Here is a 16344-nt window from a genome sequence, read left to right as displayed (position 1 = left end):
ACCCTAAAAAGAAAAAAAAAAAAGGTACTTGTGTTGAAATCTAAATCGCTAATATAGCTAAATACAAAAAAAAAGGTAACTGTAAATTTATTGGAAGCATTTGTGTATATGAATTATTGCAGGGAGAGATTCATCTGGAATTATACAGAAGAACAATTCAGTTATATTCCTATGGAACTATTTTATCACTGCTCTCTAGAAAGTGAACAATAACAGGAGAAAAAAGCTGTGAATACCTGAAAGTCACATGATATTGATAAACTGCTTCATTTTGACACTGTATTTTGATAAGGTTTAATCCCAAATATTGAGGTGTTCCTTTTGATCCTTGCTTCACAAGAATCTCTCTAGAAAATAAAAAAATAAAAACAAAAGTACCCACATACACCAAAAACAAAGAAAAAAACGCTGTACCACAAAAATACAAGCGAAAAGAAAGGGGAGGGGGAAAGGAGGGGAGAAAGAAAGATAGATTGGAGGAAGTAGTATCTCACATTTCGCCTACAGGTACACAGACCAGGAACCCAGACATACAAAAAGAAGCTTTGAAAGCAAGAAGGTAAATTCTTAGCAATCTCTAATTAGAGAAGCAAAGTCATCCTATGAGGTTGGCTCTCTAAGAACGATAAGAACTAGTTCTGTGGACGAACTGCTGGAATATTTGTCCTAGATCCTTTATCTTCAACATGACAACGAAGTATCTATGTCTGAGCTGAGAAGGGGATGTTTATTCTCTGATACACACTGTCACCATAAACCCCATTTCAGGAGTTCCCATGGTGGCTCAGTAGAAATGAGCCCAACAAGCATCCATGAGGATGCAGGTTCGATCCCTGGCCTTGCTCAGTGGGTTAAGGATCTGGAGTTGCCGTGAGCTGTGGTGTAGGTTGCAGATGCGGCTCAGATCCCATGTTGCTGTTGCTGTGGCTGTGGCATAGGCTAGCAGCTACAGCTTTGATTTGACCCCTAGCCGGGGAACCTCCATACACTGTGGGTGTGGCCCTAAAAAGTAAATAAATAAACAAATAAACAAACCCCACTTCACTTCATTAGGAATTGTCCCACCACCCTGTTGTTCTCCCCACTTCCAAAAAAAGAAGAAAAAAAAAAAGAAAAAAACCCAACCCTGCAGTACCTACCATCCAGGGAGGACTTTAGACACAACAGAACAGAGTTGACAATACTATGAGAAAGCCTCTTCCACGTCAACATCAAGCAGGGAAGGCAGCACTCCTGACTTACTTTTCCTTGTGTTCTGCAGTCCCAAGTGGAGGGTGATCCAGAGAGTGCAGTGGTGCTGGAGGCAGGGGTGACGGAGATGACAGCTGGGCGGGATCCGGAGAAGTCAGGCCTGGAGCCTTGTACACTCCTCTACCAATACCACCAGTCAGGCTGGGAGCACTCAGAGGCTTGTATACTCCTCTGCCAATACCACGACCTGCTCTTCCCACAGGTAATAAAGATGCATCCAAATTCCCTCTTCCAAGCATTCTGAAATGTTGCAGAGGCAAGTCAGGACTTTCTTGATCACATTTCTATCTATGGCCCATCGAAATGAGTCCCCCAAATCTACATTCTCTCCCTGGAGGAGTCAGCAAAAAGGAGCCAAGCATTGGGATTCTCTCCAAATCGGCTATGTCACATGATTCATTTATCAACTACTATCAATCTATCAATACTGACTTTCACAGCCAACAGCAGAAACTGAGGTGGAAGTTTGACCCGCCTGGCTTTAAAAAAAAATACCATCAGGGAGTTCCCGTTGTGGCGCAGTGGTTAACGAATCCGACTAGGAACCATGAGGTTGAGGGTTCGGTCCCTGCCCTTGCTCAGTGGGTTAACGATCCGGCGTTGCCATGAGCTGTGTGGTGTAGGTTGCATACGCGGCTCGGATCCCGCGTTGCTGTGGCTCTGGCGTAGGCAGGAGGCTACAGCTCCGATTCGGCCCCTAGCATGGGAACCTCCATATGCCGTGGGAGCGACCCAAGAAATAGCAAAAAAGACAAAAAAAAAAAATACCATCAGGCTTTTTTTTGGGGGAGGGGGGAGGCAAGCCCATGGCATGTGGAAGTTCCCAGGCCGGGGACTGAACCTTCACCACCACAGCTAACAGAGCCACAGCAGAGACAACACTAGATCCTTAACTAGCCAAGCCACCAGGGAACTCCAGGCTGACTTCTTAAAGAGGGCAAATGGAGTATGAACTATTCGGTAGAGAACTATTGACCCTTGTCCAAAGACTAACTGGATTGGTACCTGCTAAATACTCTTGAAACCCATTCTTTTCTTTTTTTTTTTTTTTGTCTTTCTGCCTTTTCTTGAACCACTCCCACGGCATATGGAGGTTCCCGGGCTAGGGGTCCAGTTGGAGCTGTAGCTGCTGGCCTATGCTAGAGCCACAGTAACGCCAGATCTGAGCCGCATCTGCGACCCACACCACAGCTCATGGCAACATTGGCCAGATCCTTAACCCACTGAGCAAGGGGAGGGATCGAACCCGCAACCTCATGGTTCCTAGTCGGATTTGTTAACCACTGCACCACGACGGGAACTCCCTCTTGGAACCCGTTCTTTTTTTTTTTTTGGTCTTTTGTCTTTTTGTTGTTGTTGTTGTTGTTGTTGCTATTTCTTGGGCCGATTCCGCGGCATATGGAGGTTCCCAGGCTAGGGGTTGAATTGGAGCTGTAGCCACCGGCCTACGCCAGAGCCACAGCAACGCGGGATCCGAGCCGCGTCTGCAACCTACACCACAGCTCACGGCAACGCCGGATCGCCAACCCACTGAGCAAGGACAGGGACCGAACCCGCAACCTCATGGTTCCCAGTCGGATCCGTCAACCACTGCGCCACGACGGGAACTCCCGGAACCCGTTCTTAACATAAAACCATGCATTGTTTGTCTGTGAAGTAATATAATCCTCTTTAGAGTTTCTCTTTGGACTCAGATTTTTCACCCGAATTTGATGGCTATTCAAGAAGGCAACTTTACCCACCTATTCCAACCAAAAGAGGCCTCTGCCATCTTGCTATCCCCAGCTGCCAACATTGAAGGATCCAGAAGAGTGGGATGGGGTTCTTCTTTGTCCTTGCGTGCCACCCTGGTAGACAAGCCTCGACCTAAAATGCCTCTACCTAAACAGAAGCATCAAACCCTAGCTGTAACTATGAGCCGGACATTTTGCAAAGTATGTAATTTTTCTGAAGATATACTGTATGAATTTAAGAACAAAGCCATCATACATACAACACATTTTCTTGAGATAGCTTTCTACATACCTAAAGGAGGCATTTCCTGTTTCAGAGAGGTCTGGGATGCTGTTTCAAGGCCCAGTCCTTGGAACATGGGGACCAAACCCACAGATTCCTACGGAAAAATCAAAGAATAAAGTTACTGTAAGATGTAGTTTAAAAACTCCAGAAATACTGTTGGTTTTCTTAAAGTCTTGGTAAATAATAAAAATCATCCATCCACTTCAAATTCTATAAATGCTATGAGAACAAAGAATAAAAATATCTCATAAAAACTGTTTAAATACTTACAGTCTTTTAAAAAAACTTATAATTGGAGTTCCCACTGTGGTGCAACAGGTTAATGATCTGGCATTGTCTCTGTGGCAGTGCGGGTTCAATCCTCAGCCTGGTACAGAGGGTTAATGATCTGGTGCTGCCACAGCCATGGCTCAGATTTGATCCCTTGCCCAGTAATTTCCATAAGGCATAGGTGTAGCCAAAAAAGGAAAAATACGAAACATTTATAACTATGTCATATTAGGTTTTTAAGCATAAATATAGTCTATGATGTGATGTATAACAACAGTCACAGAATCACCTTTTCAATTTTTCTAGTTAATTTCCTGTACACCTAAGGAAGTGGAACAAGCATACTAACAAATCTCTCCAAAAAACAAATCATTTGCGTTTTTTTCAAACAACCTAAACAAAACTTGCTACTGTTTGCCTGCAGCAGCCTTGAAAGTTTACTATCATTACACCAATCACAGCTGCTACATATGGACTCAATCCATGTGAGTAAAAATACTAGAATACTGTCACCAATGTTTTTTTACATAACATTACATTTATTTGACACTGTCAACATTACTAAAAATTGTCATAACTGCATTATTAGGTCCTTCCTGTATTTGCTCTTTTTTCTTTGAGGTTTATTAATTATTGACAAATATCATTCTTAAAATTACTATACAATTAAGAGACTAAAAATGCACATCCATGCAAGTATAAATACAGCTGTAGCAATAGCTGAAGATCCTTTTGATTTGGGCAAAGAGGAGTTCCCGTTGTAACTCAGCAAGTTATAAACCCAACGAGTATCCATGAGGATGCAGGTTTGATCCTTGACCTCCCTCAGTGGGTTAAGGATCCAGTGCTGCAGTGAGCTGTAGTGTAGGTGGCAGAGGAGGCTCGGATCCTGCGTTGCTATGGCTGTGGTGTAGACTGGCAACTGCAGTTCCAATTCCACTCCTAGCCTGGGAAACACCATATGCCCACAAGTGCAGCCTTAAAAAGACGGAGGAAAAAAAATCTGAGCAAAGAACATCTGAAAAGAACCATTCTTAACTATGACCTCAGAGGTTAGAGTGGGTTGATAACACCTTAGAGTCAAGCCCAGAGTGGAAATCTAAACACACAATAAAAAGGAAAAGGTTGTATCTTTAAATCTATCACTTATTTATGTATGTACTTACAATTATAGAAGCTGGAGGACTAAGGCATTTACCCAAGTCCATCTAGCATTCATTATGAGCACTTTTTCTAGACTCGCAACTCTAAAATTTGAAATATATGCCCAGAAGATGCACCTACGTGTTAAGGGGAAAAAATAACCCTTGTTTTTGCATAGAGCTTCACAGTTTTCTAAGTACCTTGAAACCCACTATTTGACAATAAGCCATATGCTACTACTATCCATGCAGTCATGGTGTTACCCTTTGTGTTGGCCCACTCGGTGGGCTTGGCTCTTCTCCCATTCCAAATACACGGCCTCTGCCTGAAGGTCCTGCCCTACCCAGAGCTGAGTCCAAAGGTTTTGGAGCTTGTGGCCGAGAGCCTGGCATCCGCACAGAGCGAGATGGGTGCACAGGAGACAGGACCCTGGAGGGTGGTCGAACAGGATCCATTGAAAGGCTGCAGAGAACACAGGCGTTAATCTGTTCTGGTTAATTACCAGCTAGCCGTTTGTAAAGTTTTAAAGATGGAGTTCCCATCGTGGTGCAGTGGTTAACAAATCCGACTAGGAACCATGAAGTTGTGGGTTCGATCCCTGGCCTTGCTCAGTCGGTTTAAGGATCCGGCGTTGCCGTGAGCTGTGGTGTAGGTCACAGACAAGGCTCGGATCCCGCATTGCTGTGGCTCTGGTGTAGGCCAGCGGCTACAGCTCCGATTTGACCCCTAGCATGGAAACCTCCATATGCTGTGGGAAGCAGCCCTAGAAAAGGCAAAAAGAGAAAAAATAAATAAAGTTTTAAAGAGCCCTATGTTTCCTTCTCCTTCAACACAGACTCATGAAGCATTTAAAAAACAAAAAAAAAAGTTCACATTGTGGCTCAGTGGGTTAAGAACCCAACACAGTGTCTGAGAGGAGGTGAGTTTGATCTCTGGCCTTGCTCAGTGTGTTAAACATCCTGCACTGCCGCAAGCTGCAGCGTAGATTGCAGATGTGGCTTGGATCTTCTATTGCTGTGGCTGTGCTGCAGGCCAGCAGGTGAAGCTCCAATTTGACCCCTTGCCCAGGAAATTCTATATACCATGGGTGTGGCCCCCCCCCCCAAAAAAAAGCTACTTTGGATCAGATCAGTGATACAACCAGCCTCTTACATCATATTCACTTCGAAACCTTCTATTTAACCCAGATTATTCTATTCTAAACACTCTTCACCCACCAACAATCTCTTAAATTTACTTATATTTTTTTACCCAAACAGCCTCTCAGAGAACTCAGTCCTGTAAGTTAACCACCAGTTACGAAAGGGCATATATGGGCATGATTTTGCTTTATAAGCAAGTTTATCGTTAACATAACCATATCATAAAATTTTTCTGTCCATAAATATTTATGGGTTTTGCTTTGGTTTGGGCCTCTCTTCTACCAGAGTCTGAATTTTTCTTCCAGTCTATTTTTACATTAAACTACTCCATCTCCTCGATTCCTTAGTTGTTTCTCTAAAACTTTATCCAATTCCTTTCTATAAAACTCTTCTTTAAAACTCTACCAAAACTGAGGTCTCCAGGTACAAAGCCTTTTTGGTTTGAGCCTATGATTCCTGGTGAGTCTGACAGGTGACATTTAACACCTTTCCCCCCCAAGGTAACCAGGGATGCTGCTCTTCCCACCCCTCAAATCTCAGATCCACCAAGCCTCTTCAAAACCACTTTCTATGAGTTCCTGTCATGGCTCAGTGGAAACAAACCCGACTAGGAACCATGAGTTGCAGGTTCGATCCCTGGGCTCACTCAGTGGGTTAATGGATCCAGTGTTGCCGTGAGCTGTGGTGGAGGATGCAGACACGGCTCGGCTTGGACCTGATGTTGCTGTGGCTGTGGCTTAGGTGAGCCGCTGTAGCTCCGTATGGACCCCTAGCCTTGAAACCTCCATATGCTGTGGGTACGGCCCTAAGAAGCAAAACAAACAAACAACCCACACTTTCTAATCTATAGACTTTAGCACTCTTTCTTTCAGGGGCGCCCTTCATTGCCCCCACTCACCCCCGATCCCTGAAGAATCTTTAACTGACAAGCCTCTTCACAGCTTTTGTAAGCCTGTCTTAAATACTAGCTTCAGAGAAATCAGGCCATGCAGGAAAAAAAAAAACTGACATAAAATTCCTAAATCTATACTACAGGCAGAGGTAGTTCAGGATCTGGCAAAAACTTTTTAAATAAACTACTGTCTTTTACACTAAAGTAGGAAGACGTGCCTCCCTTCCTCAAAGACAATTCTCCCCTTTAATTGCTTAAATCTCCTTTTCAGTTAGCCTAGACTTTTCGTTCACACCTTCCCAACACCACTGGAAGAGCCTAACTGGTACAAACTGAGAAGCACTATAACACCTACTAATTACAAGATTTCTGGAACCTTCTTTCTCCACCCCTCTGGCACCTCCACCATCCCTTCTAGAGATTCAGGCACCTCTTCCAGAAGGTTCTCCCTTAACGTGGATTCTTCTCCTTGCATCAGTTAGCAGATAGTTAGCGACTACACAAGCCAACCAAGAAGAGTCTCAGGACCAGTGCGGCCTACTCTCCTCCCTCCTCCAGGTGTGAGCTGCGGGCCAGAGCCTGTGGGGCTCAAGCACATCCTCTGCTCCTTCGACTCCGGACCAAGTGCACGCCCTGAACCAGACTCCGCCCACCATTTCTATCCAATGGTCCTGCCTACCTGTCTGTTCAAGTAACGCTCACGCCCACTCTCCCCCAAACCTACGAGCAGCCCCCCCTCCTTCAGCCACCACCATTCCACCTTCTGGAGGTTCGATGTTCTTCCTACACACCTGGCCTCGTAGAACGACTCCCCGCCCTCAGCCCAGGCCCCATCCCGGGACCTACAGTCCTCGCGCTTCCCAGGAGAGAGGGGAGAGGTCAGGGGAGGGTTCCAGCAGGCGCGAGGGACTCCGGCTCACGAGCGTGAGCTGGAGCAATTGCGCACCTGGCCTGTGGCCTCCCTGGCCTTCCACACCCGCACCCTTTCCCTCACCAGCACTCCAAAGCTCGCGCAGCTCCGCGGAGGGCTCAAGAAAACGCTGCGCTCAAGGGTCGCACCACACCACGCGCCCACAGACTCAGCCTCCCAAGTTCCGGTCCTCTCGCGGGGCCTCAGGGACTAAACCCATTGGCCAAACGACATGTCACTCACAAGAGTCAGCCGTCTCATTGGCTCTTCTGCAAAGAGCACCTCCCTCTCCCTCTCTAGCGGATTCATCCTCGACGTTCCCTGCAAAGGGGTGCTGACAGTTGGGGCCCGGAAGTAAAAAGCGTTAAAATCGTTAAAATCCGTTACATTCTGGACTCCCCATCATGCCTCAGTACTAATGAGCCCAAACCAACCAGGAACCGTGAGAATGCGGGTTCGATCCCTGGCCTCGCTCAGTGGGTTAAGGATCCAGTGTTGCCACACGCAGTAGTGTAGGTGGCAGATATGGCTGGAATCTGGCTTTACTGGGGCTGTGGAGTTGGCTGGCAGCTGCAGCTCTGATTTGATCCCTAGCCAGGGAACTTCCAAATGCTAGAACTTGTGCCCTAAAAATAAACGAAAAAAAAATTTTTTTAACATTTGTTATATTTTGGAATTACCCTCGTGGAGCAGTGGTTAACGAATCTGACTAGGGGCCATGAGGTTGCAGATTCGATCCCTGGCCTTGCTCAGTGGGTTAGGGATCTGCCCGTTGCTGTGAGCTGTGGTGTAGGTTGCAGATGCATCTCGGATCCCTCTTTGCTGTGGCTCTGGCATAGGCCGGCGGCTACAGCTCTGATTAGACCCCTAGCTTGGGAACCTCCATATGCCAAGGGAGCATCCCTAGAAAAGGCAAAAAGATAAACAAACAAAAAGCCGCATTCGTTGCATTTTGAAGATCCCAACTCCCTTGCTGTGAGCAACTCCTGTAAACAGATTTAGCTTCCATGCTCATGTTGAAATTGACTTGACCCATCCTTCCCAGTTAAAGGAATAAGAATATGGGTGGTGAAGAGGAAAGAGTAAGCTTGAGTTTACATTTGAACATATGATTATGTGATCTCTGCACCTCACTGTCTTTACATATAAATTTGGAATAAAATCGTCCATTCATAGGGTTGTACAGAAACATACATACATTAATGAGATGATAAGTGTAAATACTTCACACAAGAAGACTGCCTGCAATAAATGTTGCCTATCATTATTTCTTGATACTTGAATCTGTGAACCAAGAGCTTTCTTCGAACTATGTAAAAGCATACTGCAAGTACAGTATATTTTCCAAGGAAATAAAGATTTCTCTCCCTCCAGTCAGTTTGGCGAATAACCACACCCTTCTCCAATCTCATGTCTTCTGAGATGGTTGGGGTGAGGCTTCCAGAGACCATAGCTGATGCTGTGGTGACATGCAAATGCTCTGTATGGAATAGGGCTAGCTATTTCCAAGCCTCACCTATCTCATACCTTGTTTCAATCCATACATTCAAGGACTCTGTTAGGTTTGCTGAGGAAGAACATACAAGGCCAAGCTGGTAAAGCAAGAGAGATTTATTAAGGTATCAGGGGTGGGGGCATGGGCTGAGCTCAAGATGGTGGCAGCCCTGACTGTGACGAAGTGCCAGGCTTATAAAGGATCTGTAGCGGGAATCTGTGGCTGGAGTTCTTGGCAGAAATTTGTGGCCAGAACAATGAAGAAGGCGGGGGCGGGGGGGAAGGTCAAGGGAGGGGTAGGCCTCAAGTCCCACGGCAGAGGGCAGTTAATCCTTGTAGATGGTTAATCTATGCAGGTAGTTGTTTTCCACAGGCCATAGTTTCTTGACAGGTAGAACATCTGCCTCTCAAAGGCACAGGCAAATTCCTCCTGGGATGACTTCCTTTAAGGCCATCAAAAAATTTCCCTCATGGAGTTCCCATCGTGGCGCAGTGGTTAACGAATCCGACTAGGAACCATGAGGTTGCGGGTTCGGTCCCTGCCCTTGCTCAGTGGGTGAACGATCCGGCGTTGCCGTGAGCTGTGGTGTAGGTTGCAGACGCGGCTCGGATCCTGCGTTGCTGTGGCTCTGGCGTGGGCCAGTGGCTACGGCTCCAATTCGACCCCTAGCCTGGGAACCTCCATATGCCGCGGGAGCAGCCCAAAGAAATAACAAAAAGACAAAAAAAAATTTCCCTCAACACTTACAAGCCTCTTCCCTGAGACCTTAGAGGCCATGCATGTCATGTAAGACTGGAATGGAGTTTGTGGGCCCTGTTTTTTTGTCTGTCAGGGGAAGCCTGGCTTATAAAATGGACTGCAAGAATGGCACGTCCTTTCCTGGTCTGAGGTCTAGATTAGTGTATAGAGTAGACATGGGAAGGGGACATGGACCCTCACTGTGCTTAAGACTCCATTAGCAACTTCCCTCAGGGGCATGTATTGGGGTTGACAGGGGCATGTGGACAAGTCTTTTAACTCAAATGGAATGGGAGCATGATGTTGAGCTATGGAATGAATGGAGGTGTCCCATCCCCTGAGTGAAACAATGGAGGCTGCATGAGCAAGGAGGTGGGAGGGCTCAGATATAGAAGAGAGAAGCATAAAGGAGGCTGTGAATTTAAATAAAATGTCTCTGCCGAATCGGGGTTAGGTACTGGGGTAGTATCAGGAAAGAATGGCTGAAGGGTGTTCCTGAAGAGAGTGGGTGTTGTTAAGGGTTTGGAGATTAGGCCATCGCCCCCCTATAATAGACACTTGAAAGGAGTGCATGGGGCCTATAAATTCAGGTAGTGTTGAGTAAGTGGCCCCTGTGTCAATAAGAAAAGAGATCAGTTTACCTGCAACTAGAAAAATTACCCAAGGCTCTGATGGAGTGATAGGCCTGGGGTGGGGGGGCAGGGGCGGGCACCCTCAGTCATCTGTGGACAGGCAGGCCAAGGTGGCTTGGCAGGTTGAAGTTCTATGAATCAGGTCTCTCCACAGGAAGGATGTGGCCCTTCCCTGAGGGGGGATGGTCACAGCCGACCTTTCAGTGCCCTCTCTTGCCACATTTGAAATATAGGCCTGGGAGTTCCTATTGTGGCTTATCAGTTAACGAACTGGATTAGCATCCATGAGAATGCAGGTTTGATCCCTGGCCTCCATCAGTGGGTTAAGGATCCAGCGTTGCTGTCAGCTGTGGCAAAGGCTGGCAGCTATAGCTCCAATTCGACCCCTAGCCTGGGAACCTCCATATGCCGCAGGTGCAGCCCTAAAAACAAAAAAAGACTTCCTTCTGAGGAAGGGTCTAAATTTGTATATTTTTGGAGAGCCTCTGTTAAGTGGGGCAGGGTTTTCATCTGGGCCTTGGCGAATTTCTTTTAGTTTTTCATAGTTAACAGCTCTGTATGCCACCTTCTAGAGTCCTGCTATGAGGCAAGTTACCATGTGTCTGTGGCCTGGGGAATCTGCCTGATAGTCCCCGTCTGGATCCTGCCTGGGGATTGCTGCTGCCCCTACTGGTGGTGGTTATCTTGGCGGTGGAGGTTGTCAGTGTGGGCTTGAGCTGCTAACCAGATCCTCTGCTTTCCCTCGGGGGAGACGGTGGAGGATAAGATGATATAGACAGCGTGTCACCTAAGGTTATAGGACTGATTGAGACATTCGAATTCCTTAATGTAGGTGAAAGGGTCAGAAGAGAAGGAGCCTAACCTTTTTTCTTTTTTTTTTTTTTTTTGTCTTTGCTATTTCTTTGGGCCGCTCCCTCGGCATATGGAGGTTCCCAGGCTAGGGGTTGAATTGGAGCTGTAGCCACCGGCCTACGCCAGAGCCACAGCAACAAGGGATCCGAGCCGCATCTGCAACCTACACCACAGCTCACGGCAATGCTGGATCGTTAACCCACTGAGTAAGGGCAGGGACCGAACCTGCAACCTCATGGTTCCTAGTCGGATTCGTTAACCACTGCGCCACGACGGGAACTCCCCTAACCTTTTTTCAATTTGAGGGAGGCTGGACATAGGGACAGGGACATGGACCAAGACAATCCCTTCAGCTCCTGCAAGTTTCCCTAAAGGGAGTAAAGGAGCTGGTTGGGAGGAGGTGTCTTTAGAGGAAGGAGGTCGGGTCCAGCACCATGTGTGAGGAGGGGAGAAAGAGGGGTTGGGATCTGGATTAGGATCAGGTGGAGCTGAGGAAGCTGAGGGTGAGGAGCGGAGGACTGAGTGCTGGTGGAAGAGCTGGCAGCACGGAGAAGGTTATGTGCGGGAGGACGATGATCTGCAGGATCAAAGGACGAGATAACCAGAATCAGAGGGAGGTGGCTGTGAATGAAGGAGAAAAATTTGAAAGGTGGAGCAAGAAGAACAGAGGGAGGGTCAGGAGTGGAGGGTAAAGAAAGCCCAAACATAGGGAACTTCAAACCACCTGCCATTACGGCAACAAAAGTTATCAAGGTCATGCAAGATTTTAAAATCGAAAGTGCAATTTTGGGGCCATTGAGATCCATTATCCAATCTGCATTGTGCCCAAGCGGGATTATAAATTTAAAATAGTTGGACCTGGTGTCTCCTCTTAGTTGGAGCGCATCTAAAGTTTGTAAGAGGCAGCCAAGAGGCGTGTTCCCGGAGGAGTGGAGGAGGTGTTCCTCAAGATGAGAAGGAAAGAGAGGACTGAGAGGGGACGGAGGGTAAGTAAGGGAGTGCCACTCCTCAGGCTGGGCATCCCCAAGGTCTGAGTAGTGGCCCCAAGAAGAGAGAGAGGTTGTGCTCTGATGCGGGCATTCCCAGATCAGAGGAACCAGGGCCCAGTGGCCGTGGAGTCTTCTGACCCAGCGCTAGGATTTGTCTGAGAGGGTTGCACTCTGATGCATCAGAGGAACCAGGGCCCAGTGGCTGTGCCGACAGTAGAACCAGAGAGGTGGCAATCACTCACCCAAGAATTAGGAGGCTGGTGTTGGATGCGGAGTCCGTAACGGCAAAGTGCAACTCCCAGTTGGGCGTTGCTCCCTGGCTGGGCTCGAGAGGATTGGTGGGGAGGTGCCTAGATCAGGGACCCAAAGCTGGATGGGATCTGGAGGTTTGCCCAGGAAGAGCTGTCCCTGCCTGCTGAGCTCCGGGGTGCAAAACCAGAAGTTTTGGGCACCGCCGACCAGGTACCCATTCCCTCGCCATTCCCTCCCAGGTTTCAGCACCAAATGCTAGGTTTGCCAAGGGAGGAATGTGCAAGGCCAAGTTAGTAAAGCAAGGGAGATTTATTAAGGCATCTGAGGGGACGGGCTGAGCTCAAGATGGCACCAGCCCTGACTGTGAAGAGGTGGCAGGATTATAAAGGATCTGTGGCGGGAATCTGTGGCTGGAAGGAGTTCATGGCGGGAACTTGTGGCAGGAATGATGATGGAGGAGGAGGGGAAGGTCAAGGGAGGGGTAGGGGGTCCGAGTCTCATGGCAGAGGATAGCTAATCCTTGTAGATGGTTAATCTATGCAGACAGTTGTTTTCCACAGGCTATTGTCTCTCCCTGCCCAACTTGAGCATCCACATTCCCGGAAAGGGCAAAGATCTTGTGCCAGGCTGTACCCATGTCCGAGGTGGGTCTCCAAGGTGAACAGCCACATTTGGGGCCGGGGGGCAGGGGGGTCTCCATTCTCCTGGGAACCTATCAGACTCTCTTCTCCTTTCCAAATTAGAACAGAATTTAAAAATTATTGGAGCAGGAAAATTTCCAAAGCAGGAATCTAATCGGCAGGCTACCCCTACTTACAATGTTATGTCATAATAACACATATACTGAATTCTGTTGCCCATGCAAACATTTAATAGCAAGTGCACTTATTTTAGGGGAAGGATTCAGCAGATCTTCACAATAGCAATTCTCAGAAGAATTTCTGAAACTGTCAGTTTTGGAATCAAAACCAAGAGCATCATTATAGGAGTTCCCGTCATGGCACAGTGGAAATTAATCCAACTAGGAAGCATGAGGTTGCGGGTTCGCTCCCTAGCCTCACTCAGTGCGTTAAGGATCCGGCGTTGCCAAGAGCTGTGGTGTGGGTCACAGACATGGCTCAGGTCTGGTGTTGCTGTGGCTGTGGTGTAGGCCTGCGGATACACCTCCGATTAGACCTGGGAACGTCCATATGCCGCAGGTGTGGCCCTAATAAGACAAAAAGACAAAAAGACGAAAAAAAAAAAGCATCATTACAAAGGGCATACACATTGGGTTCCCTAGATTTTTATATCCTGTCACACAAGAGTAAGTGGCCTTGGTATAATATTTCTAGCCAATCCACATATAATGAATACCAGTTATTTCACTAAAGGAAAACCCACATGGTCTTGGTGTTTACTGAAATTAACGGTGGTATAAGCTCTCTGAAGTATGGACACCTGCCTAAAATCTTTCAAATGCTAATCAACCTCTCCTGGAGTTTACATTCCCCAACAGGGCACTTCAATCAATAATTAACCATCCCTAGAATATGGATTTAAAATAGCACACACAGGAGTTCCCATCGTGGCGCAGTGGTTAGCGAATCCGACTAGGAACCATGAGGTTGCGGGTTCGGTCCCTGCCCTTGCTCAGTGGTGTGAACGATCCGGCGTTGCCGTGAGCTGTGGTGTAGGTTGCAGACGCGGCTCGGATCCCGCGTTGCTGTGGCTCTGGCGTAGGCCGGTGGCTGCAGCTCCGATTCAACCCCTAGCCTGGGAACCTCCATATGCCGCGGGAGTGGCCCAAGAAATAGCAACAACAACAAAAGACAATAAAATAAAATAGCACGCACATATTGTCCTGTTTAAAGTATTTGAAATTAGGAGTTCCCATTGTGGCGCAGTGGTTAACGAATTCGACTAGGAACCATGAGGTTGCCGGTTCGATCCCTGGTCTTGCTCAGTGGGTTAAGGATCTGGCATTGCTGTGAGCTGTGGTGTAGGTCGCAGACACGGCTTGGATCCCATGTTGCTGTGGCTCTGGTGTAGAGGGGTGGTTACAACTCCGATTAGACCCCTAAAAAACTCGATATGCTGTGGAAGCGGCCCTAGAAAAGGTAAAAATAAAATAAATTATTTGAAATTAAATTACATATGATATCTCTATAGCACCCAATTCTCTCCACTTGGCCTTGCCAGGCTCTAAAATTGAGGGTGAGAATGGCCTTGTAACTAAATACAATCTGGATTTTCCCAAGCAGTTGTGGCATCAAATAGCCTGGCCTTTTTTGTTGTCGTCGTTCTTTTCTATTAGGTTACAGTTGCTTTATATATTTATTTTTTTTCCACTGTACGGCATGGGGACCAAGTTACACGTACACGTATACACACTATTTCCTCCCATTGTTAGTCTGGCCTTTTGTCCCCAGTAAGTACTTCCATTCTGACCATATACCTTGATTTGCTGTTGCTATTATTGAGAAAATAGTCACTAGAGCCACAGCAAGATTAAGGGCAAAAAATGACATTATCTCTTTGGCCTAGAAACTATGGGCAGGATAGAGTTGAAAATGAACCTATATCTATAGTACCTCTGGGTTCCAGGCAGAGGTAAATACAGACCTGTCCTGGAGAACTACACCCTCAACCTGGCCCTCAAACTTCCCAAACAAGAACTCACAAAAAAAAAAAAAAAAAAAGATAAAACACTTTAGGGTCATTATGTGTGGACTGTTTTGTTTGTTCATTTTTTTTTTTTTTAGCTTAAATTTAAAAAACACAAATTAGGCTCAAGAAGAAGACAAATAAGAGTTCCCACTGTGGCACAATGGGATTGGTGGTGCCTCTTCAATGTCAGGACAAAGGTTCAATGCCAGGCGGGCCCAGCACAGTGGGTTAAAGGATCAGGTGTTGCTGCAGCTGTGGCTGGAATCTGACCCCTGGCCCACATGCCTTGGGGCATCAAAAAGAGAAGAAAAAAAAAAGACGAACAACCCAATTTTAACAACAGGCAAAAGATGTGAACTGATCTTTCACCACAGAGGATACAGATGGCTAAAAATCACATGAAAATGTGCTCTTCACCATTAGTCATCAGGGAAATGCAAACTAAAACCACAAAGAGCTGTTTCACACCCACTAGAATGGCTGTAATAAGTTACTAGAATGGCTGTAATAAGTTAAGACAGATAATAACTGTGAGGGTATTTTATGTATCAATTTGACTGAGCCACAGGTACCAAGATATCTGGTCAAACATTATATTCTAAGTGTTTCTGGGAGGGTGTTTTGGATGAAATTAACATTTGAATTGGGAGACTGGGCAAAAGAGACAGCCTCTCTAAGGTAGGTGGCCTCACTCACCAGTTGAAGGCCTAAGACCAGAAAGCTCACACTCTCTGGAATCAGAGAAAAATTTTCTTACCTGACTGCTGTGATGTGAAAAATTTTCTTTTCCTGCCTCTGGACTCAAGCTAAAACACTGGTTCTTGGAGTTCCCTGGTGGCCTAGCTATTAAGGCTCTGGCATTGTCATTGCTATGGCTCAGGTCACTGCTGTGGCATGAGTTTGACCCCTGGCCCAGGAACTTCTACATGCCACAGATGGAGCCAAAACAAAACAAAACACTAGTTCTTGGAGTTCCCGTCGTGGCTCAGTGGTTAACGAAGTTGACTAAGAACCATGAGGTTCGATCCCTGGCCTTGCTCAGTGGGTTAAGGACCTGGCATTGCCATGAGCTGTGGTGTAGGTCATAGATGTGGCTCAGATCCCATGTTG

The 16344-nt window shown here is 46.8% G+C and overlaps 1 protein-coding gene across 1 annotated transcript in view; it reads right to left on the bottom strand.

Annotated features, from left to right (window-relative positions):
• The window catches only part of PIWIL2 (piwi like RNA-mediated gene silencing 2), a 66509-nt gene extending 61369 nt beyond the window's left edge, over positions 1–5140 (bottom strand). Inside the window, exons 1-5 of the mRNA XM_047760511.1 lie at positions 4947–5140; positions 3277–3364; positions 2994–3132; positions 1243–1491; positions 237–347 (exon numbers count right to left, since the gene is read on the bottom strand). Of these exons, the coding sequence (XP_047616467.1) occupies positions 237–347; positions 1243–1491; positions 2994–3132; positions 3277–3364; positions 4947–5138 (779 nt within the window). The 5' untranslated portion in view covers positions 5139–5140. The remainder of the gene's footprint in view (positions 1–236; positions 348–1242; positions 1492–2993; positions 3133–3276; positions 3365–4946) is intronic.
• Between the last annotated feature and the right edge of the window lie 11204 nt (positions 5141–16344).

This window comes from Phacochoerus africanus, chromosome 15, assembly GCF_016906955.1.
Source record: "Phacochoerus africanus isolate WHEZ1 chromosome 15, ROS_Pafr_v1, whole genome shotgun sequence".
In the NCBI taxonomy this organism is placed as follows: domain Eukaryota; kingdom Metazoa; phylum Chordata; class Mammalia; order Artiodactyla; family Suidae; genus Phacochoerus; species Phacochoerus africanus.
Note: the sequence above shows the minus strand (reverse complement) of the source record. Positions and strands in the feature narration are given on the sequence as shown.